Here is a 24,421-nt window from a genome sequence, read left to right on the forward strand (position 1 = left end):
CTTTATAGTAGCCATTCTTATGTGGTCCTTATAATTGCTTACCTAAAAAATAGTGGATATTCAGAAACAAAAAAGCTTATTGAGCGAACTAATGCAAAATTGTTCAAACTGAACCATAATAAAATGAGGCTGTAAAAATAATTTTACGGTATGTAGTAGTGCTTCCTCATATAAGTGAGTGTCTAAATGGTAGAAATTAACGTGTCTTCCTCAGTTTCTAAAGTAGATGCTCAAATTGTAAAGTTAATTTTCTCTTCATATTATGGTAGTAAATTACATAGAACATAAATAACAAACCCATATATATGCCACATAATTACTTCTCTAAAATTTCTGACAAGCTCTTATGTTGTTTTCAGAAGACTTATCTTTAAGAGGAAATACCATACATCTTGCATATAGTGAAACTGAAATGTTTATCTAAATTCCCTCATTGGGACCCCTATAAGGGAACAGACTAACAGAGCAGGAATCTCAATCCGGCCGAGTGAGGGCTGAGAAGAGGCAGAGGTGGGCTCCGTATAATCATCGAGGAAAGAACAGAGAGAATCTAGCTCTTATTTATCAAGCACAGGTTTTCTCAGAGGCAGACACAGATTTTGTGAGGCCAGATACTTATCTAAGCTGGGGACCACTTTAAAAAAATCATTAAAGAATTTTTACAAATACAATATACCAAAGTGAACATGTCATGAGAATTGGGGAAAGAAATCACTACAAAGTCCTGATAATTGAGAAATTCAGGTACCTTTCCTCTGGGATCTCCAGGAATTTTATCTGAATGCTTACACACAAATGCTTGTCAATCATAATCTGGTTTCCCCTCCCCACAGAACTCTCTACAACTCCCAGTCACCCCAGCATTCATGGGGCCTGTGCAAGTGAGGGGCCAGAAAACTGAAGCTACATTAGGTTTATGTTAAATCTGCCTCTATTACCAGAAGGAAGGAGGCCCCAGTGGAGCCGGAATGAGTATAAATCAACTAAAGAGCTTGCTGCCCAGTGGAGAGGAAATATACGAGCCTTGATTCTGAAATGTGCTAAAGCTACAAACATGCATAGGTTGAGAAGGCTGTAGGTGGTCATTGTCACTGGGACACAGCCACGTGGTCAGGCACGTTGGTCCAGCAGAAAGACCCGAGTAGACATCAGAAGATCAAGGTCTAATCCAGCCCTGTGACCAATGCCCATGACCGGGAGCCCTCCTCTTGTCCTCTCTGGGCCTAAGTTCCCTTCTTTAAAATGAGAGTAAAATAAAAATATCTACCCTGCCTACCTTGAAAGATTCTTTCAAATATTAAATGAGATAAAGTGGGAGGACGTGATTTGAAAAATATGTTAAAAATGCTGCACAGGATGCTGTTATCCTCACCGTTAATAAGGAAACTCAGAACATGCGTCTTCCAGCAGTAACTTCTGTTTTGGCTGAATATCCTGACCTCTCACCAAAGGTCCTCTCGGTGTCCGTTAGAAACAAACTCCAGGGCTTAGCGAGGGAGTATGTGCTGTGTGTGTACGTATGTATATGTGTATTGTATTGTATATCAATTAATGAATCCCTGCTGGAAACCAAACCCTTGGAGAGAGAAAGCAGGAGAGGAATGAAGGGCTGACCACAGCCAGGAGGGCCTGTGACGTCACCACCCGCCCCAAACCCCTACGGCAAGAAGACAGTGACCTGCTTTTCGGTCATGGCCTGTTCATACTCGGCCTGCACCACATCCAGCTCGGCTTGCCTGTCGTCCAGCTCAGCCTGGGCCTTCTGCAGATCCTGCATGGCCAACACGTAGCGATTCTCCTGCACCACCAGGTTGGCCTGCAGGGGACACACACAGGGTGAAGAGATGGGCAGCAAACCGAACACCCAGCATGTCGGAGTCTGAGAGCTCAGCAGACACGTGTTACACCTGTTCTTTGATCCACCCCTAGACTCCTCTCAAATTGCATGGTGAGGAACAAACCTTAATGTGAACTTGACATGTCTGTAGGCAGAAAATTATAATTCATTAGAAGAGAGTCAGCAATTTTTTTCCGTAAAGTGCCGGATAGTAAATATTTTAGGCTTTTGGGGCCAAGAGGCAAAATCAAGACTATTGCTCAGGTACTTAATTTAAAATTTCACGAGCCATACAAATACAGGTGGTGGGTTAGATTTGGCCTGTGGACCATAGTTTGCCAATCCCTAAATCAAAACATTGTAATATTAAATGTATATAGGCAAATCACAGAACATTTTAATATTGAGTTGTAGAAAAAAAAATCTGAATATTTAGAACCATCTGCCTAGCAGGGCTCATCACTGTTAATGTGGATGTTAAAACAAGACAAAGGATGAAACATGATTAACCACTGAATATAAAGATCTAGGCTTTATGGGTGGTGATGGACTTGATAGCATGCCTGTCATTTGCATGTATTGCTTGCCATCCAGAAAAGAACAGATACTTGAGCTGTGACCAAATAATAATATTTGCTTTTAGGAAGCTACTAAAAAAAGACTCAAAAGACATAATCAAAAGCAATATTGGAAAAAGATGAGGTGTAGAAAATAGTCCATGCTGTCAGGAATTAAAAAAAAAATTGAAATCAATGTTCTCCCTTTAAGTCTTACTAAAGTAACCCACTAATGTCAAACTATTGCAGCCCCAAAGATCTTGAATATTTTCTAGGACTTTACTCAAGAGGGAGAGGGATATATATATATACATATAGCTTATTCACTCCATGCTACAGGAGAAGCTAACACAACATTGTAAAGCAATTATACTCCAATAAAAATAATAATAATATGAATTTTTTTTAAATGAAACTCTCAAAAGCTACTATTCAAAGGGTATAAAATCTTTCAAATCCAGCTGCTCACCTTAGAAGCCATAGGACTCTATTAAGATTACTTAAACTCTGCAAGCCTCAGTTTCTCCATTAAGATATTAAAAAACTACCTCCTAGGATTTGTGAGTGTGTGTGTGTGTGTGTGTGTGTGTGTGTGTGTGTGTGTGTGTGTGTATTACATAAAATAACATATGTAAAAACCCAAGTCTGGGACCTGGCATATAACAAGAGTTTGATTAAATAATACAATAGATATTATTATTTTTATTATCTGTGTTCAATTTTTAAGACTCTACTATTGTTATGTTTTGCTTATGTAAACTAACATTAACTGGTTTTCAAAGTGTCCAAGGAGAAATCTCATATGAATGAAATTGAATAGAATCTAAATTGCTACCCTTATAATTAAATTTGTTTAAGTTTACTCACTACTAGAAGTCACTTGGCCCGTCTATAGGAATTATAAGATGAAAGAGTCTCCTTCACTAATTAGTGGTGAAGAGGTTCCCACAGGAGTTTAAGGAGTGTCCTCAAACTCTCTTTACTTGGGAAGCAGGAGTTCGCAAGTGAAGCCCCTCCAGGAATAAGTGAAGTTCGAGCTCTTGGTCTGTATTTCTTAATATATTGAGCAGAGCTGCCGATGATAACCTGCCCTTTCTTTGTCTTCTACTTCCCTCTAAGCAGTGAATGTGTAGCATCTACATAACTACATTTATTTTTCTGACAATGGCAATTAGGAGAGACCTGACAAACTGAAGACTCCCAGATGCTGGATGCTCCTAAGGACATAGGGGGCACTCCCAGAACAGGCTTCTCAGAAGAGAAGCATAGGTTCCAGGCACAAGTAAAAGGTCCCCCCTCCTGACTGTGTTCCCTTCACTTCCTACTGTAGGACCTATGTTGTCCTGGGACTGGGTGGAGCCTGAAACGTACAGAATGTAAGGGAGGAGATGTCATCGTTCTTATGTAAGGCTTGTTCAGAGCATCCATTATTTTGTACTGGTTTCAGCTTATTTTATTTAAAGTAACTACAACAAAATAAAAACTCCCCGTTGTGAATTCGACTGTAATTCCCTTAAAGACACTTATGTATGTTTACCCACTGGAAATATTTGCAAAGGATGCCCGGTACTTTTCACTGGATATGGTTGTTATAATTCAGTCAATATCAGAATGTCCGATTGTGAGCTATGTTGGAGTCTTCATTGGTTCCCAAATCCACAATGCCCAACAGCATGACATCAACTATTTGCTCTAAAAATCTCTAAGCCAAAAGAATCCCTTCTCTTTTAAGTTGCCCTGGGACCCCAAGGGCCTCCACCACTGAATACATGGCCCTGATATGGGAACAATGAGAAAATAAAATGGGACTTGCAACTGGATCCCTATGTTCTTTTCATTCTTGATTATTTTTAGCGTGATTATTAAGTTCCTTGGGTAGTTTATAAGTGTACGTGGATTTTAGTTGATGGTTGAGTAAGATCAGACTTACAGAAAGCAAAGTAATCAACAAAGCCATAACGTATGAGTTCTGAGGCATCAGTATTTCATTTTCAAGGCAGGTACTTGCCTCTCCATCTGCTAAAGACTGAGTGTCACTGAATGTTGGGGGGATGTGGACAAATGAAGCTGAGAAATGCAATTACTCAAAGGGAAACACTGGTATGCTCTCAAATCATTTTAAATAAAGGATGATATTCAGTTTCTTTCCTGAGGGACAAGAGAGGGAGAGGGAATAAATACTATGTTGTCCCTGCAGCCAAGACCAGACACCAGTGACTGTGTCCACCCTGCCTCATTCACCTGAGTTCCTGGCAGGAGATCTTGGACATTGTTGGTGGATCCTATGCTAGGATCCTGTGTTTCTTTTTTCCAAGTTGACATTGTGGGGGAAAAAAGTGTCCAGCAACCCACAATGGACTTAGTACCCTTGTAGAGAGTCCATGCTTAAGGCTCAGACAATACCAATTGGAGTTGGATTACAGAGAAGAAAGAAACATCCTATGCTCGGCCTGTCTATCACTAGCTCTCCCCGTGGACTTGGGCACAATAAAACCTGAGGCTTCTGTGTTGCATGAAAGACAAGCCCAGTTGACTCAAAGACCCCCCTGCCGGCACATGTCCTGCAGTTCCACCGAGGAGGCTTACCTTCAGGGGCAACACTTCTCTGTTTATAGAAAAGAAGGAAGCCATGGCCTTGGTCCAGGAACAAAGCCCCGCTACATTCCCACATACACGTTTAGCAGTTTCGATGTTGTAGTCTGCCATCTCAAAGTAAGGATTCAAAAATTCTATCACTTCTTCATTGATTGTGTCTTTGGGGAATTGCTATGGAAGAATGGAGTAAAATAAAGTCAAAATACCTCTTTCCATGAAATCATAATCACATTGTGCTCACAATGCCACTGAAACAGTTAAAAAAACTGTTAAAACCAAGAATGAATGAATGATATCATATTTTGTTGATATTTCAGGTTATTAGGCAAAAATCATACATATTTAGACATACGAAATGGTACATATATTTAGCATTGTATATAAAAATGTAAAGCATATATATTTAGACATAAATATTTAGCAGCAACCAAATGCTTAATGCATTCAGAGGGAGGTTCTATTAAACTCACCTGAAATGTGAAGAAAATAATTTGGACATTAGGCCTTCAGGGTGATGAATTAACTTTTAATCATAGAACTATCAAGATTATGAGATAATTGTTCTTTTCTGGAGGGATAAAATTTTAAAATAGTAGCAGAAATTGATTATGAGAGCCTTCTTATATTAAGAGAGAAGACTGGCCAAACAATGAAATTGGATCTTTGAAAAGTGGTGTTTGATCATCTAACCGAGGATAATTAAATATTTTCCAAGTAGAAAGAAATTTAGCACCTAAATAATTCAGAGAAATAAGCCTTCACAGAACATACATAACACAGAGCAAAACATACTTTCATCCAGACCTCGTTAAATGCAAGTTTCTTTTATGAGACTTGAAAAATAGTGAAGCCAGAAGAATATCTGGGAACAACAGAAGGATGGTGGTGACAAAAGGCAAATAGCATGGTTGCTTCCAAGAGCAGTGGCTTTGCACCAGGTACATAAGGCAAGTGCAGTTCCACTGCACATTTTTCAGTGGACGCTTTTTAAGCTCCCCCCCACCCAAGGATCACTGCCATTCCACACGCTCAGTCTGATTAATCACTACCTCCTATCCAATCAAATAGCATGTTATTCCTTCATGGTGGCCCTTACATCACAGAGGCTTATATTTTAATTATCTGAAGTGAGTCTGGTTTCAGAAGCTATTTGGTGTTATAGCTGCTGTAAGGCACCTCACAAGATGCTCTGGCCATAGCAGCCACTTGGGCAATGATAAATTAAAAACTGAATGAAAGGCAGTGCTGAAGTTACTGCTTGGGTTATGGATGGAGGATGGGTATTCCCAGTTAGTTGTCTCAAGATCTAAATATTAAAGATAAAACAATATAACTGCCAGAAGAAAACACAGAAGCATTTATTCTGCCTTAGAGATGGACAAAGATTTCCTAAACAGAACACAGAAAGTACTGTAAGGAAAATATTGATAAATTGGACTATACTAAACTTAAGAATATCTCCTTATCAAAAGACACCATTAATGGAATGAACAACTAAGGCAGAAAGTGGGAGAAGACATTTGCAAACATATAAATGACAAATTACCCATATTTTATATATAAATTCTACAAAATAATAAAAAATTTACATGTACAGGAGATCTGTACATTTAAAGGTACAGGCACTTAACCAAAGAGTTCCCAAAGGGCTCATAAACGGATGAAAAGATTTTCAGCATCATTTGTCAGCAGAGAAATGCAAAATGTCTTATTAGTGTCATCCACAATAATAAGACAACACAACAAACCCATCAGAATAGCTAAAAGTAGAAAATGGTTAAGACATGGAGCAACTTATACACTGCTTGCGGGTATGTAAACTGATACAACAATTTTTGAAACCTCTTTGGCACTATCTACTAAGGCTGATTAAATGTATAACCTAAGACCCAGAAATTCCACTCCTGAGTATAGAGCCAATAGAAATGAAAACATGCCCACTAAATGACCAATATTCCTAATAGCTTTATTTATAATAGCCCAAAACTAGTAACGTCTCAAAAATCCATCAACAGTACAAGGACAAACAAATTAAAGCACATTACAGCATTTCACGCTGGTGCTGGTAGATATAAACCTATGAGAAACGATTACTAAATTTTCAGAAATTTTACAGACTTGTTAAATACAGCCATTATTTAAAATTAAATTATAAAAACTTACAATTAAATGTTATTTTGAACAAAAATAATGTATAGTCAAAAGTCATCACCTTCTAATTATTTTGCTACATTTTACTATCTACATTTTTGAGGTCATTTACATTTATTGTATCCACCCAGTGGGACTACCTTATCACAGCATGCTACCATGTACCTCTTCCCAACTCTACATTCAGCAACATTATTTTGGTAGCTTGAAATCAGCCATTGTGGGGATATTTACACTATGAAAATTGGCAAACACTACAAATCAGAGCTTTTTCTTTTTTCTCACCAGAGAACCAGTTGTTAAACATTTGTCACACACTATTGCATATTCATCTACTGGAAAGCTGTGTAGCAATGAAAAAATGAAATACTGTCCTGTGCAACAATAAGAAAGAATCTCACAGATGTGTTGAACAAAAGAGGTCAAAACAAAAGAGTTCATATGATATGATTTCATGTACGTAAATTTCAAAACAGGTGAAACTAATTATTGGGATAAAGGTCAGAATAATGTTTATCTTAGGGGAGATTACTGACTGTGTTGGGACACAAAAGAGATTGCTGGGGTCTGGAAATACAAATCTTGATTTCAGTGTTCATTAATAGGTATAGACATATGTAAATATTCATTAAGCTATACCCTTTTTTTAAATTTTTATTTTATATTGGAGTGTAGCTGATTTACAATATACACTTTAAATTTGTGCATTTTATCATATGTAAATGTTACCTCATAATAAAATTTAAAAGATGCAAGTTAATACTCAAAAAATTACAATTGAGACTTGTGAAATAAAAATATATATGTACTCATATGCAAATAATATATGCACATATGTTTGGGTTCCTTAAAATGATTTTTTTAACTTTTACTGAAATATGCTGCTGATGATGTTTTAATATGCCTAAAATCTGCCAGGAAAAGCTCTAATACTTACAATGTCTTATATTTGAAAGAGAAATTCTACTCTGAAAAAATACGTAAATGTAAGTTGAAAATATGTATGTAGAATATTATTCAGGCTTAAAACAGAAGGAAGGGCTTCCCTGGTGGAGCAGTGGTTGAGAGTCCGCCTGCCGATGCAGGGGACGTGGGGTCGTGCCCCAGTCCGGGAGGATCCCACATGCCGCGGAGCGGCTGCGCCCGTGAGCCATGGCCGCTGGGCCTGCGCGTCTGGAGCCTGTGCTCCGCAACGGGAGAGGCCACAACAGTGAGAGGCCCGCGTACTGCAAAAAAAAAAAAAAAAAACAGAAGGAAATTCTGCCATTTGTGACAACATGGATGGACCATTATGCCAAGTGCTATAAGCCAGAGAGAGACAAAGCCTTCATGGTGTCACTTATAATAGTCAAACTCATAGAAGCAGAGAGTAGAATGGTGGTAGCCAGGAGCTGGGGGGTGGAAGAAAGGGGAAGATGTTGGTCAAGGGTCACTTATGCAAGATGAGAAGGTCCTGGGGACCTAATGTACAGCAATGTGAATATCGTATTGTTTACTTGAAATTTGCTAGGAGGGTAGATCTTAAATGCTCTCACCACAAAAAAAAAAGGAAAAAACGGTAATTATGTGAGGTGATGGATATTTAATTGGCTATTTATTGGATTTAGTGAATGGATTTTGGTGAAATCATTTCACAATGTACTAACATACATCAAAACATCAAGTCATACACCTTAATTATATAAAAGTGTTATTTATCAATTATACCCCAATAAAGATGAAAAAAATTAGTAAGTTAAAAATATGTCCACAGGGTAGATTCTCTTCAGAAACGTCTTCTATTGAAGAACCCAGATACTCTAATGAAGTCTGAGTCCCCTCCTAGCCCATCATTATTGAACCACCAACCTGTAAATTCTGTAAAAAGTTTCCTACAGTCATCAGTTTTAAAGATTCCTGCCAGGAAGGAATTGTACAGCCTTTTGCCAGGTCAATCTTCACTGCACTGACTTTCCTCTGAAACAGCAGCAGCACGCAATCCATGATCCTCATTATGAGATGTGGGGGTCGGCCCAGCGTGCGGACAGTAGCAATGTCAGAAGGCCTGATGGTCTGGGGAGGAAAGGAGGTCATCACCCAATCTCAGACAAGATAAGTGAAAACAAACCTTTACTCTCTGAAGGCTACTACTTCAACAGAGGAAAGAAAGCATTTTTAAGTTTGATGCAGTCATGGGAGCTAGATGCATATTTAATCCCCAAGAAAAACCACACATCCCCCAAAGTTCACATTTTTACAATTCAAAGTGACAGCCAAAGGAGATAGAGTGAGAGGCGTGTTCTCGAGCAGATAAGGAGCTGTGACTTCTCTAAAATTGTAACGACAACTTAGCCTCAGAAAAAAACTTATCTAAAAGGAAAAGAAGCGTCAGCACTTAAGTAGATTCTAGGGATTCTAAACCAGGAAAACTCCAGAATTTGCAGTGCTTTTTTTTTACTCATTAGTTATGTAGGTCAAGAATCTGCCTCTCTCTCTTAAGACTTGTCACCAGGGACTGACACTAGTTGTAGCCTCAGGGCTGCCAGATTGAATAGTTAGAGGTTTCTTAGCTGGGAACTAACCTTTAAATGATGGAACTTGAGCAACAGGAATTTCACTAAGCTCTTAGAAAAGTTCTGTTCCATTTCTAGTACAGAGATTCTTATACAGAAAATTACTTAATAGTCACCTAGACTTGTTGTAGTCGATAACTGTTCTATCAAACTCTTTACGGAATAAACATTGGAAAAATATGAAAGATAAGCATATGGCACTGTCCTATTTCTAGGACATAGTGTACATTAATTCCTTCTAGGTCTTGAAAAACCTTCCATCCGATTTGTATTGGCATCCCTCCTGTCAAAGAAAGGTACGCAACCCCCTCCACATCAAAGCTAATGATCTTTTCTCTGAGAATTGGGACAAAAAAGAAGAAAACCACTGAACTTGGTCATTAGAAATGGAACTATCTACTTTGAAAAGGTTTGTTTCAACACACTAGCATTTGTGAATTCTAGACAGCTGGAAGTGAAGGGGAATTTGTGGTAAAGAACTGGAAATTGCAGATAGACCTTAATTTGAGATGCTTGGCCATAAAAGAAAGGAGAGAAATATAATACCTGCCAATAGGGAAAGAAGGATCAAATTAAAGTGGATATAAAAGAGCTGGACATGCTTATTTCACTTTAGCTTTTTATTTGTTTGTTTTAAAATTTACTTTATTGAAGTATAGTGGATTTACGATGCTGTGTTAGTTTCAGGTGTACAGCACAGTGATTCAGTTATACATATATATGTAATAGTTTGCATCTGCTAACCCCAAACTCCCAATCGAACCCTTCCCCACCTCCCCCTTGGCAACCACAAGTCTGTTCTCTGTGTCTGTGAGTCTGTTTCTGTTTCATAGATAATTTCATTTGTGCCATATTTTAGATTCCACATATAAGTGATATCATATGGTATTTGTCTTTCTCTGTCTGACTTACTTCACTTAGTATGATAATCTCTAGGTCCATCCACGTTGCTGCAAATGGCATTATTTCATTCTTTTTACGGCTGAGTAGTATTCCATTGTATGTATATACCACATCTTCTTTATCCATTCCTCTGTCGATGGACGTTTAGGTTGCTTCCATGTCTTGGCTATTGTAAATAGTGCTTCAGTGAAAATTGGGGTGCATGTATCTTTTCAAATTATAGTTTTCTCTGGATATATACCCAGGAGCAGGATTGCTGGATCATACGGTAGTTCTATTTTTAGTTTTTTAAGGAACCTCCATACTGTTCTCCATAGTGGCTGCACCAATTTACATTCCCACCAAAAATGTAGGAGGGTTTCCTTTTCTCCACCCCCCTCCAGCATTTATTATTTGTACACTTTTTGATGTTGGCCATTCCGACCCCCGTGAGGTGGTATCTCATTGTACTTTTGATTTGCATTTCTCTAATAATTAGTGGTGTTGAGCATCTTTTCATGTGCCTGTTGGCCATCTGTATGTCTTCTTTGGAGAAATGTCTATTTAGATCTTCTGCCCATTTTTTGATTGGGTGGTTTGTTTTTTTGATATTGAGTTATATGAGCCATTTGCATATTTTGGAAATTAAGCCCTTGTCGGTCTCATCATTTGCGAACATTTTTTCCCAGTCTGTAGGTTGTCTTTTTTGTTTTGTTTATGGTTTCCGTTGCTGTGCAAAACCTTATAAGTTTGATTAGGTCCTATTTGTTTATTTTCACTTTAGCTTTAAAAGGGGGAATTTTCAAACAGAATTGGGCTCAATTATGTTAGGTACCCAGGTAAAAAGAGTCCGGGAGAGGAGTATATCTGAAGTGCAACTTATTTCAGTTAAGTATTAGATTCCTGTTTTTTTCTGCAGGCAAAGCAATATGGCTGTTATATATAAATACATATTTATATATATTTGTGTCAAGTCAGATGAGCATTGAGATAGGATGAGACACATTCTTTGCTGTTACCTTATTTGTTGTGTAGATTTACGTGGCCTGATGCCAAAAGAGAGTTTGGATGTACCCAGAACTTTCTTAGTATAAATTAGTAGTACCAGACTTCAAGATTTCAAAAGCTCATAAAGAGGCAATAAAATGGAGACAGAACCAATGAAGGAAATTATTGAAAACCTCTCCTATATATTCCCTCACCTTACCCCTGTTCCCACACATTTCTGCATTGATGATTATGTTGAATATTTTAGTGGGAGAGAGTACTAAATTAGAAGGATACTGGAAAATATTTGATAATATCTGAACAAATGCTAAGCTATTAAATCTTGTGAAAATGTAAATGTGTAAGAACTGAGATACCATATGCTCAGTTCCTATGATGCTGTTCAGTATCGTGAGTTCAATAAAGGTTTAGAAGTTACACAATCATTGTCTTCTCTCTGTTAATCAGAGACTCTCGGTGAAGCCAGAGTACCTTAAAAGGGGCAGGGGGAGGATGAGGTCCAGGATCTTAAAGTATGCCACTTAAGATATGCCACTACTGGGCATATACCCTGAGAAAACCATACTTCAAAAAGAGTCATGTACCACAATGTTCATTGCAGCACTATTTACAATAGCCATGACATGGAACCAACCTAAGTGTCCATCAACAGATGAATGGATAAATAAGATGTGGCACATATATACAATGGAATATTACTCAGCCGTAAAAAGAAACGAAATTGAGTTATTTGTAGTGAGGTGGACGGACCTAGAGTCTGTCATACAGAGTGAAGTAAGTCAGAAAGAGAAAAACAAATACTGTGTGCTAACACATATATATGGAATCTAAAAAAAAAAAATGAAATGGTCATGAAGAACCTAGGGGCAAGATGGGAATAAAGATGCAGACCTACTAGAGAATGGACTTGAGGATATGGGGAGGGGGAAGGGTAAGCTGTGACAAAGTGAGAGCGTGGCATGGACATATATACACTACCAAACGTAAAATAGATAGCTAGTGGGAAGCAGCTGCATAACACAGCGAGATCTGCTCGGTGCTTTGTGACCACCTGGGGGGGGGATAGGGAGGGTGAGAGGGAGGGAGATGCAAGAGGGAAGAGATATGGGAACATATGTATATGTATAACTGATTCACTTTGTTATATAGCAGAAAATAACACACCATTGTAAAGGAATTATACTCCAATAAAGATGTAAAAAAAAAATTTTTTAAGAGTACATAGTTTTCGTTATGCGAGATAAATAGATTCTAGAGATCTACTACACAGCATAGTGCCCATAGTTATCAATACTTTATCGCATACTTAAAATTTGTTAAGGGGGTAGAGCTTAAGCTGTGTTCTTATCACAAAAAAATAGTAATATAATAAAGGGAGCAGGAGGAAACTGTGGGCATTGATGGATATATCTATGGCCTTGAAGATGGTGATGGTTTCATAGGTGTACACTCATCCCGAACTCAGTGAGCTATACGCATTAAATACGTACAGCTTTTTATACGTCAGTCTCACCTTCATAAATTGGCTTTTTAAAAGTGGGGTGGTGGAGATGAGGTACCCACCAATCTGAGAGACTAAAGACCCTGGAGGACTTCAAGGATTAAGGAGGACAGTTTAGCCAGTGCAAGGAGGGATGGAGAAACAATAAGGAAGGATTATCACATAAAAGAGTAGCGTGAAAATTGGAAAGATAAAAAAAGAAGACAATATCTTCATTGTCTCCAAAGAGGAGAAATTCTCTTATACAGTAGGTTGCACATTGACTCAGAAAGCTTAAAGACTTAACTTGGATCAAAAGCATTTAGAAGTGTTTCAGGTGGTGTGCTGAGAAGGTGGTGAAAAATAATAATTACGTTATCAAGTAATGATGCATGTTCGATTGAGGTTATATAACTTGAATTAGCAGTGGACAGATCGGCAGTGTTCCATTTCTTCAGCCACATTCTAGACCAGAAATCAATAACATAAGGCAGTAGTTGAATAAGACTAAAGTAAAAGCAATCGTGAGCCCAAAACATCTCAAACTGGGTCTTCCAAACTCAACCAGCCCTTGAAGGTGTGGCCTATTTCACGAAACCCAACATATTTTCTCTGAACCCAACCTCTTTCCTAATTTCACCATTTCTGTTTTTGCCACACAATCGCACTGAGTAACCGTGTTGGAACTCTGACATTAACGTGGTACATTAGCTCAGTAGTCCTTTATTTGGATAATTCATATACACACTCAGAGAATGTTGTATCTTACCAACCTACTCCAACGTCCGCAATGAATGAGTGAAAAAGAAATGTTATTTTAGAAATTTTATGTGACTTTCCCAATGTCACATAGCTTATTGGTTACAGAGTTGAAATGAGAACCCAGGACTCCAGATCACCATTATATGACACTGCCCATCATTCATAAGTGAGGAAGATGAGATGTGAAGTGCCATGTGCAATATCTAAAAAAATCAAATAACATCTCCAAGCAGAAAATATTACTTGAAATCATTCCAGTAGAAAGAGCTTTCATCTGAAGCGGTAGAACATTTCCTTGTTTTTATTCATCTTTTCTGCCTTAATCTTCCTCCAAGGCCCTAAAAGGTGGCATCTGTTATATCACAAAGATATACCTGCAAGGCTGCTTCTGCTTCTTCTAACGCTGGCTTTGCTGCTTCCAGCTTTTCCTCAGCAATGGCTTTATCTTTAGAGATGCTGTCAACAATGGCCTGGGCTTTGTCCTTCACCTTCTGTACCTCAACTTTGACCTTCTCGGCAGCCTGTGCTTTCACTGTCACTTCTTTTAAGACCTAATTTAATATAAAACAAAAAAGTACATCAAAAATTACCAATACCCAGCTGGAAATGCACAGTTTTGCCTTGATTTGTTGATTTTGTCCACTTACACAATTCTTCGTACATAGAATTAAGAGTATGGTATTCTAATGGAAATAAATAATTTGTACTTCCATGGTTATAATTTAGTGGAGCATACATCATTAACATTTATGAGCTGGGAATTCAAAATGAATATGGTCCACGTGTCAATGTCTACTCACTGTATCGGCTTTCTCATTGGCCATTTGGAGCTCCTTTTCTTTCACTTCCAATTCTTTGCTCAGGGCTGCAACAGACTCCGAAGCTTCTTTTAGCTTTTCCAATCCAGTATTCATTCTGAGATTAAAAATCCAAGTGGGAAAAAAAAAAAAATCCAAGTGGGGAGTGTAAAATGTGTGGTTCTTGGCCACATTTTCTAAGCACTGGTCTACTGATGTATATAGTAATGGTCATATTTGAAGAATAATGTATATACAATAGCAAACTCTAGAGGGCTTGACAAAGAGAGTAAATGTCCAGGCTTGATTCCAGACTAAAGACACTTGTATGTTCTTCATAGACCATGTGTGAAAAGAGTAAGTCTGCTAAGAGCACTGCGTGACATGAGGAACAACAGTGTCTAGAATCTGTCTCATGCAGGAAACGTGCTTAATGAACTTTGGCTAAAAGACAATAGACTTCAAATGCTTGAAGTCTTATCATGGAGAAAGGGAAATAAATAACTTCTGTTTTTCTAACGAGACCAATGAAATTAAAAGAAGAAAGATTTGGGATCAAGCAAAGGAACAAATTTAAAGCCATCAGAACAGCCTCGTGAAGGGCCCGACTGCCTGCTTGACTCTGAAATAATGTGATCTTAAAGACAGGAGGCCTCAGAGTCATTCAGTCCAATCACCCACCCAGAGGTCCCTTATGTAACAACCTTGGCTGATTCTTGGCTATATTCAGGCAGAAGGTATAAGTGTTCAGAAAAGGGCAAGGCAGAGCAGGGAAATTGGGAACAAACTTCAGTGAATAGGGTTTTACTATGCAGAGAACATAAGCATCAAGCACACTTTTCTAACCCAGACACTCAGAATGTGCAGGAAGAAAGAGATGAGTAGAGCGGGGAGGGGATGTCTGTATTCTCAGCTTTCTTACAGGTCCATGGTTTCTATTATTGTCATTCAATATTACAGAAAGTGGGAGGCCACATGAAAACTTGGCAACATTTAATCGTTTTGGGCAAGAAAAAGCCCCTAGCAACCAGGGAATAATCCTTTGAACAAACTTGAGAGGAAGGTTTCTCAGTCTCAGCACTAGTGGTATTCGGGGCTGAATAACACTTTGCAGTGGAGGATGGTCCCGTGCACTGTTAGGATGTTCAGCAGCATCCCTGACCGCTAACTCTTTTGATGCCAGTAGCACCTCTCCACCCCCTGCACCCTAGTTGTAACAAACAAAAAGGTCTCCAGTTATTGCAAAATGTCCACTAGGAGCAAATTTGCCCCTAGTTAAAAGCTGTTGCTTTAAAATAACTTTGTATTTGGGGCTTCCCTGGTGGCGCAGTGGTTGAGAGTCCGCCTGCTGATGCAGGGGACACGGGTTCGTGCCCCGGTCCGGGAGGATCCCACGTGCCGCGGAGCGGCTGGGCCCGTGAGCCATGGCCGCTGAGCCTGCGCGTCCGGAGCCTGTGCTCCGCAACGGGAGAGGCCACAACAGTGAGAGGCCCACGTACCGCAAAAGAAAAAAAAACAAACTTTGTATTTGATCCTCACACTTACCTGTTGGCCAGAGTTTGCACTTCCACATGCTTTTCCCCATATATGAACTTATAGCCCTGAATAAAGGAGAGGTACGATTTGGGTGTCACATGGGTAGAACGTCGGAATCTCTGGAAATAATCAACACACTTCTCAGCTACCCCATCCTGGAAGGATCCCATGCACTGGACCACTTCCTTCTTGGTTTCCAAACTGCAGTCAATATCATAGGAAGAGAGGAAGTGTTCAGACACTAGAAAGAACAAAGACAACAGCGTGTGAAATATGAAAGAGAATTACCATTTTAAAAGTTAACTGGCTTGAGTCACAGATGTAGAAAACAAATTTATGGTTACCAGGGGTGGAAAGAGGCAGAAGGAATAAATTGGGAGATTGGGATTGACATATACACACTAGTATATATAGAACAGATAATTAATAAGAACCTACTGAATAATGCAGAGAACTCTATTCAATACTCTGTAATGACCTATATGAGAATAGAATCTAAAAACAAGTGGATATATGTATATGTATAACTGACTCACTTTGCTGTACAGCAGAAACTAACACAACATTGTAAATCAACTATACTGCAATTTAAAAAAAATTTTTTTTTTAAGTTGGGACTTCCCTGGCTGTCCAGTGGTTAAGACTCTTCGCTTCCATTGCAGGGAGCACAGGTCCGATCCCTGGTCGGGGAACTAAGATCCCACATGCCATGCAGCGTGGCCGAAAAGTAAAAAAAAAAAAGAAAGAAAAAAAAGTTAACTGGATATTTTTGTAAACTAAAGACAATTCTTAGGAATGCATGCCATTTTTATAGCCCCAGCTAGGTAGATATATGTCAGCATTTTTGGCCCCAGGCCTACGACATTAACAATTTTATTTTCCCTTTCATGTACAAAACTATAACAGACTTTAAGCCTATCATAATTTTTTGTTTTCTGGTACATGTACAAAGAAGTTTCTTCTACACAGCTGCAGGTTCTGGTCAGCAGCCAGACTGTTTTATGGTTTACATAAGGACAAAAGTGGTACAAATAACTCAGAAATCAGTGCCCACCTGGTATTCATATTTAACAACCCCATTTATTATTTTTTTTAACTCAGAGCCTGCCATAACCTTAATTCCCCCAGGCTCTGATTGCATTTGGCATGTGGAATGTTCATCACTAAATTTTTTTATGCCTTGGCCATCTTATTCTTAAATGTGGCAGCTGGCCATCTGTCAATTCTAATTTATGGTATCCTTTAAAAATGTATGAGTAAAAATCTTCTGTTGTAGACCTTTATCTTCCCAACAGTGCTAAACATGGGACCAATTCTAAGACAGCATTTCTTATTATAAGAATAGCCCATAAAGTCAGAGCTAATCCATCATCACATATATGTAGAGTGTGTGCTAAGCACCGACCACTAGGTCTCCATCCCAAGGAATTTACAAGGGTTATACATAACCCAGTTAAAAATTATCACAGCCATCTTTATTCATCGTAGAAGAAAATGGCCTACGGATTTCCTTTAAAAGTGCTAAAAGTATTGAAAAATGTGCATAAGAGCTGCAAATATAAATATGGCCAATAAGGAGGGAGGGAAAGAGAAGGAATGGAGTGAACAAACCTATCAGGTGATAGCTAGCAGAGAAATTAAAAAATGGTATCTTCTCACTGTTAGTAATTAAAGTTCTTAATGATGTAATTGTGGGGCAGTATTTACACCTATGTAAATAATAGAGACAATTTATCAGCTTGGTTACAAATACAGTTTACTGTAGATAATGAAAGGCAATAAATTAAGACACTCAGAAGTCATTTTTTCATGAGTTAAGCAACCACTATAAAGAACAATTTAAATTCTAGGAAGTTTAAGTCTGGTTATTGGAAACATACAAACTATTCTTGCCTATGACAAATTGTTTGTAGGTTTTAACCACAACGGCAGCAATATTTACTATGTGCCAGGCATGATACCAAGTGCTTTACCTGGCATTATGGGATATTCTCAGAGACATCCCCACTTTCTGAAAACTTTCTTGTATTTACCATGTAATGATTTTTATCCTTACACGAACAGAGAGTATCAATAATGGTGACTTTTTCTTTATTTAGCAAGTTGTCTTTTTATGTCTCCAAAAAGTCATAGAAGAAAAAATGGAATGGATTCTAAGTATATTTTTCCATATACCCACAATCTCTAATGCAGGAAAGGTTAAAAAAAGGACCAGTTCCTCTTAGGATTACCCAAGCCTGCTGAGACTCAGACAAAAGGCCATGGAAAACCCTTTAGTCATCTTCAATATCCAATCACCAAGGCAGCAATGCCAGTTTTGGGGCCCAACTTTAGGCTGATGTCTGAGGTTGGTATAGATTATATCCTGGTATTGTTTGTTCACTTCACTTGATGTAGAATAAGGTGATGGATGTGTGGGATAGAACAGTGGCCTCAGTCCCTAAATTTTGGTGCCCTCAAATTCCCACTTCATTTGGATTAAAAGAACTGAAGTAATAAAGTGAGAAGGGCACATTAGTTGCCTATCCAGTAGCCATACCCTCTCTTTGTTACTAAAAGAATCTGGATTTTTCTCAGAGTAACAATCTGCCCAACTAAAAGTCTTTTGATTCTCCAAACCCTCATGTAGCTGGGAATGACTCAGTTCTGGCCAAAGACAAGCAGACAAAAGTCCCTGGGGAAGAACCCTGTCCTGACATAAAAGGCAAAGCTTCATGAGACAACAACAGACACAAAGCCTTGAGATGCAGCAGCCCTCTTGTGCCTATAAGAACAAGAGGCACACCCTAAGGATGGCAGCAAGCTAGGAGTAAGGTCCCCACTGGCTCTGTTCTAGGTTGCACATCTGTGTCCTTTCTTGGTAGGAGGAAAACGAAAAAAAAAAAACAACTACTTGTTTATGCCACTGCTGCTCTGGTTTTCTCTTACAGCCAAACAGATTCTTAATTTCTACATTCAGAAGGCAAGCATATCTAATCCTGGCAGATCCTAAACCACAAAACTTTATTAATTAATCCTTAGGATATCCTTAAGTGATATGTATATTTTATACACAAGGAAAATGAAGCTTAGAGAAGTTTGCCTGTAGGTAGGAGGATTGGAAGTCAAAGCCCAAGATGATGAATTCCAATGCCTACAGGACCTTGATTTAGAAATTCAAATACAACAAAACTATATAGAGTTTTTAGACTGTTAACAAACATTTTTTCATTGAAGCCCGAAGTTCAAAAATATCTTCTGATTAATGTGCTTCATAAACAAAATATGCTAGTTTTTCTGGGAAACAGTGGGAACTACATGGTTGGTATTACTTTCTGAGTGGTTATTGTGTACAGTTGCCTCTTTTGTCTTTATGATACACCATTAGTTGTGAGCAGTTGCAGAAGCAGTGGTGACTAACTCCTAAGGCCAAAATCTTGTATAGTATAAATCAAGTAATAATTTTCAAAGAGGGCCAGTTTCCTTACATAACTAAAATGGCCTTCTTTGAAAAGAAATATATGCCATATATATGCTATTGATTTTGTTGAAACTTTAGTTATAAATAAGGATGGCCTATTTTAATAATAATCTGCTGATTTAAAACAGAGTCTAGTAGAACATTATTAATTATCTTTATCTTGGAGAAATCTAAATGAACTTAATTGATTTAGTAGTGACTTTGGAATCACAGTGTTTCATTAAGAAATACAATATCACCAGAACAAAGATAATACAGATACTTAGAAGCAATTCAAAACAACTCCATATAAAGATAAAAACAAAGATTTGCCAAAACGGAGATTACTAAATGGTGGGAAGGACAAGAATTTTATGAAATAAACTAAAGTGTATAATTCTTTAAATGTTTCATCTAGAGATTCAGTCCATTTAAATTCATATATATATAAATCTCACTTTTTTTCAGAAGCAATGTAATTACTACAAAATCTAGTATTTATGGTATGTGTGGGATAAAGAGGAGGACACTTGGCTTTTTCTGAGTATCTTTAAATTAGAAAAATGCTCTAAACAATAAGAATAAACTACCCAAAATTAAGAAAATAGTACCATTTACAAGAGCATCAAAAAATAAAATAAAATACTTAGACATAAACTCAACCAATGGTGTGAAAGACTTGTACTGAAAACTATAAAACACTAATAAAAAAATTACAGGGCTTCCCTGGTGGCGCAGTGGTTGGGAGTCCGCCTGCCGATGTAGGGGACACGGGTTCGTGACCTGGTCTGGGAAGATCCCACATGCCATGGAGCAGCTGGGCCCATGAGCCATGGCTGCTGAGCCTGCGTGTCCAGAGCCTGTGCTCTGCAACGGGAGAGGCCACAGCAGTGAGAGGCCCGTGTACCGCAAAAAAAAAAAAAAAAAATTACAGTAGATATAAATATATAGAAAGACATCATATGTTCACAGGTTGGAAGAATTAATATTGTTAAAATGTCTATACTACCGAAAGTAATTTACAGATTTAATACAATCCTTATCAAAATTCCAAAGGCATTTTATACAGAAATAGAAAATAAAAATGCTAAAATTCATATGGAACCACAGAAGACTGCCAATTTTGAGCAAGGACAAATCAGAATCACGTCCTGATTTTAAAATATATAACAAACCTACAAAAATTAAAACAGCATGGTACTAGCACAAACACAGACATGTAGACCAATGGAACAGAATAGAGAGCCCAGAAATAAACCCAAACATGTACAGTCATATGATCTTCAACAAGGGTGCCAAGAATACACAATGGTGAAAAGATAGCCTCTTCAGTAAATGGTGCAAACTGGATATCCATATGCAAGAGAATGAAATTGGACCCTTATCCTACATCATACACAAAAATCAACTCACTCAAAATGGATTAAACACTTAAATGTAAGACCTGAACCATAAAAGTCTTAGAAGAAAATGTAGAGGAAAAGCTTCTTAACATTGGAATTGGTAATGATTTTTTGGATGTGACACCTAAGGCACAGGCAACAAAAGCAAAAATAGACGAGTGGGATTACAAACTAAAAAGCTTATGTACACCAAAGGGAACAATCAATAAATGAACAGGCAACTTATGCAATGGGAGACAATATTTGCAAACCTAATAAAGGGTTAAATATATATATTTTTGTATATTTATATATTTTATAGATATTTATATATATATATATATATGGAACTCCTACAACTCAATAGCAAAAAACACGTAGCCTGATTAAAATGAGCAAAGGAACTAAACAGATATTTTTCCAAAGAAGATATATGAATATAAATACCAACGGGTATATGAAAAGATGCTCAACATCACTAATCATCAGGGAAATGCAAATCAAAACGACAATGAGAAACTCCTAGAGGAAAACATAGTACAGAGGATACTCTTTGACATAAATCTCAGCAATATCTTTTTGGATCTGTCTCCTAGAGTAATGGAAATAAAAAATAAACTAAAAAAATGGGACATAATTAAACTTAAAAGCTATTGCATAGTGAAGGAAACCATAAACAAAATGAAAAGACAGCCTACAGAATGGGACAAAATATTTGCAAATGATGCAACCAACAAGGGATTAATCTCCAAAATAAAGAGCTCATACAGTTCAACATCAAAAAAACAAACAACCCAATTGAAAAATGGGCAAAAGCTCTAAATAGACATTTCTCCAAAGAAGACATACAGTTGACCAAAGGTATGAAAAGATGCTCAACATCACTAGTCATTAGAGAAATGCAAATCAAAACTACAATGAGGTATCACCTCACACCAGTCAGAATAGCCATCATCAAAAAGTCTACAAATAATATAAAAAAATAATAAAAATAAAGTCTACAAATAATAAATGCTGGAGAGGGTGTGGAGAAAAGGAAACCCTCTTACACTGTTGGTGGGAATGTAAATTGGTACAGCCGCTATGGAGAACAGTATGGCGGTTCCTTAAAAAACTAAAAATAGCTCTACCATATGATCCTGCAATCCCACTCCTGGGCATATATCCAGAGAAAACCATAATTTGAAAAGATACATACACCTAAATGTTCACTGCAGCAATATTTACAATAACCAAGATATGGAAGCAACCTAAATGTCCATCGACAGATGAATGGATAAAGAAGATGCGGTAATATATACAATGGAATACTACTCAGCCATAAAAAAGAATGAAATAATGCTATTTGCAGCAACATGAATGGACCTAGGTATTATCATACTAAGTGAAGTAAGTCAGACAAAGACAAATATATGATATCACTTATATGTGGAATCTAAAATAAAAATGATACAAATGAACTTATTTACAAAACAGAAACAGACTCATAAACATAGAAAACAAACTTACCAAAGGGGAAAGGGGGGGGAGGGAAAAATTAGGAATTTGGGAGTAACATATACACACTGCTATATATAAAATAGATAAACAACAAGGACCTACTATATGGCACAGGGAACTATACCCAATATTTTGTAATAACCTATATGGGAAAAGAATTTGAAAAAGAATATATACATATATATATATATATATATATATATATATATATATATATATATATATATAACTGAATCACTTTGTTGTACACCTGAAACCAGCACAACTGTAAATCAACTCTACTTCAATAAAAAATTTTTAAAAAAACCACAATGAGATATCACCTCATACCTGTTAGGATGTCTATTATCAGGGGAAAAAAAGATAACAAGTGTTGGCCAGGATGTAGAGAAATGAGAACCCTTGTACACTACTGGTGGAGATGTAAATTGGTACAACCACTATGAAAAACAGTAAGAGGTTTCTCAAAAAGTCAAAAATAGAACTGTCATATGATCCAGCAATCCCACTTCTGGGTATATATCCAAAGAAATTGAAATCAAGATCCTGAAGAGATATCTGCACTCCCATGTTCACTGCAGCATTATTCACAATAAACAAGACACGGAAACAGCTCAAGTGTCCATCCACGGATGAATGGATAAAGAAAATGCAGTATTTACATACAATGGAATATTATTCAGCCTTTAAAAAAAGAAGGAAATTCTGCCATTTGCAAAAACATGGATGAACCTGGAGGGCATTATGCTAAGTGATATAAGCCAGACAACAAGAACAAATAATACATGATGTCACTCACATGAGGAATCTAATAATAATCAAATCATAGAAGCAGAGAGTAGACTGGTGGTTGCCAAGGGCTAGGAGGAGGAAATGGGGAGGTATTGGTCAAAAGATACGAAGTTTCAGTTATACATATGAATAGGTCCTATAGACCTTCTGTATGCCATAGTGCCTATAGTTACCCATACTGTATTGTATAGTCAAAAAATTTTGCTAAGAGGGTATATCTTATGTTAAGTGCTCTTATCACAAAACAATCATTATCATCTTCATCATTCAAGTGAGGAGGAATCTTTTAGAGGTAATAATGGATACGTTTATGGCATAGGTTATAGTTTCACAGGTGTATACTTATGTCCAAACTTGTCAAGTTGTATATATTAAATATGCACAGATCTTTTTATGTCATCCATACCTCAATAAAGTGGCTTAAAAAAATTAAAATAAAGTATATCTTAAGGAATAAATAAATTAGAAAAATACACAATAATTTAATACTTTTATAGGAAATATTTATTATAATATAAATAAAATATGCTAAAAATGATATATTTTCTCATTAATGTGACTGGAGATAATAATTTGATTCAGAATCAGGATCATAAAAGCAATGTAAATGGTTTTTCTAGAACGCTTCCTGCTAATTTTCTAAAAAGAATATATAACACTTAAATCCCTAAATGTATTGAAGTACTTCCAATACCTACAGATGGTATTCTTTCAAAATAACATAAGGCAGGTTGGTATTAAGTGTAGATGCTGGTTTTCCCAACAAGATTTTATATTTATAAAAGAAAGGAGGTATGTCTCATGTCTTATAATTATTTTATCCACTACTGTGACTATCACAGTACTATATATTCATGTAGTATACTGGCTGTAAATATTTACTAGACTAGATTGGAGGCATAGTCACAAAAACTCACTGGTTATCAAAAGGTTTGAAAAGATTGAAATGCCTAGGTGCATTATATAAAGTTTAAGTGCTAAAGATACAGGAGGTTTAAGAAAATGTGGAAAAAATATTCCTAAGCGAACAAAGGAAGAGTGAAGGATCTGATGGGTCTTGATTAAGCTTTGGAACTTAGATAAAAAAGATGAGAGAGAAGATTCTTGATAAAGGGGGACTATGTGTGGAAGAATAAAGATGATTAAAGGAT

General features: G+C 37.3%; 1 protein-coding gene across 1 annotated transcript in view; it reads right to left on the minus strand.

The window, feature by feature from the left end:
* DNAH5 (dynein axonemal heavy chain 5) overlaps window positions 1–24,421 on the minus strand; it is a 200,866-nt gene that overhangs the window by 47,897 nt on the left and 128,548 nt on the right. Inside the window, exons 56-61 of the mRNA XM_065873626.1 lie at window positions 16,167–16,398; window positions 14,625–14,739; window positions 14,199–14,375; window positions 8,989–9,192; window positions 4,981–5,160; window positions 1,679–1,816 (exon numbers count right to left, since the gene is read on the minus strand). Coding sequence (XP_065729698.1) covers window positions 1,679–1,816; window positions 4,981–5,160; window positions 8,989–9,192; window positions 14,199–14,375; window positions 14,625–14,739; window positions 16,167–16,398 — 1,046 coding nt within the window. The remainder of the gene's footprint in view (window positions 1–1,678; window positions 1,817–4,980; window positions 5,161–8,988; window positions 9,193–14,198; window positions 14,376–14,624; window positions 14,740–16,166; window positions 16,399–24,421) is intronic.

This window comes from Phocoena phocoena, chromosome 3 (genome assembly GCF_963924675.1).
Source record: "Phocoena phocoena chromosome 3, mPhoPho1.1, whole genome shotgun sequence".
Lineage (NCBI taxonomy): Eukaryota > Metazoa > Chordata > Mammalia > Artiodactyla > Phocoenidae > Phocoena > Phocoena phocoena.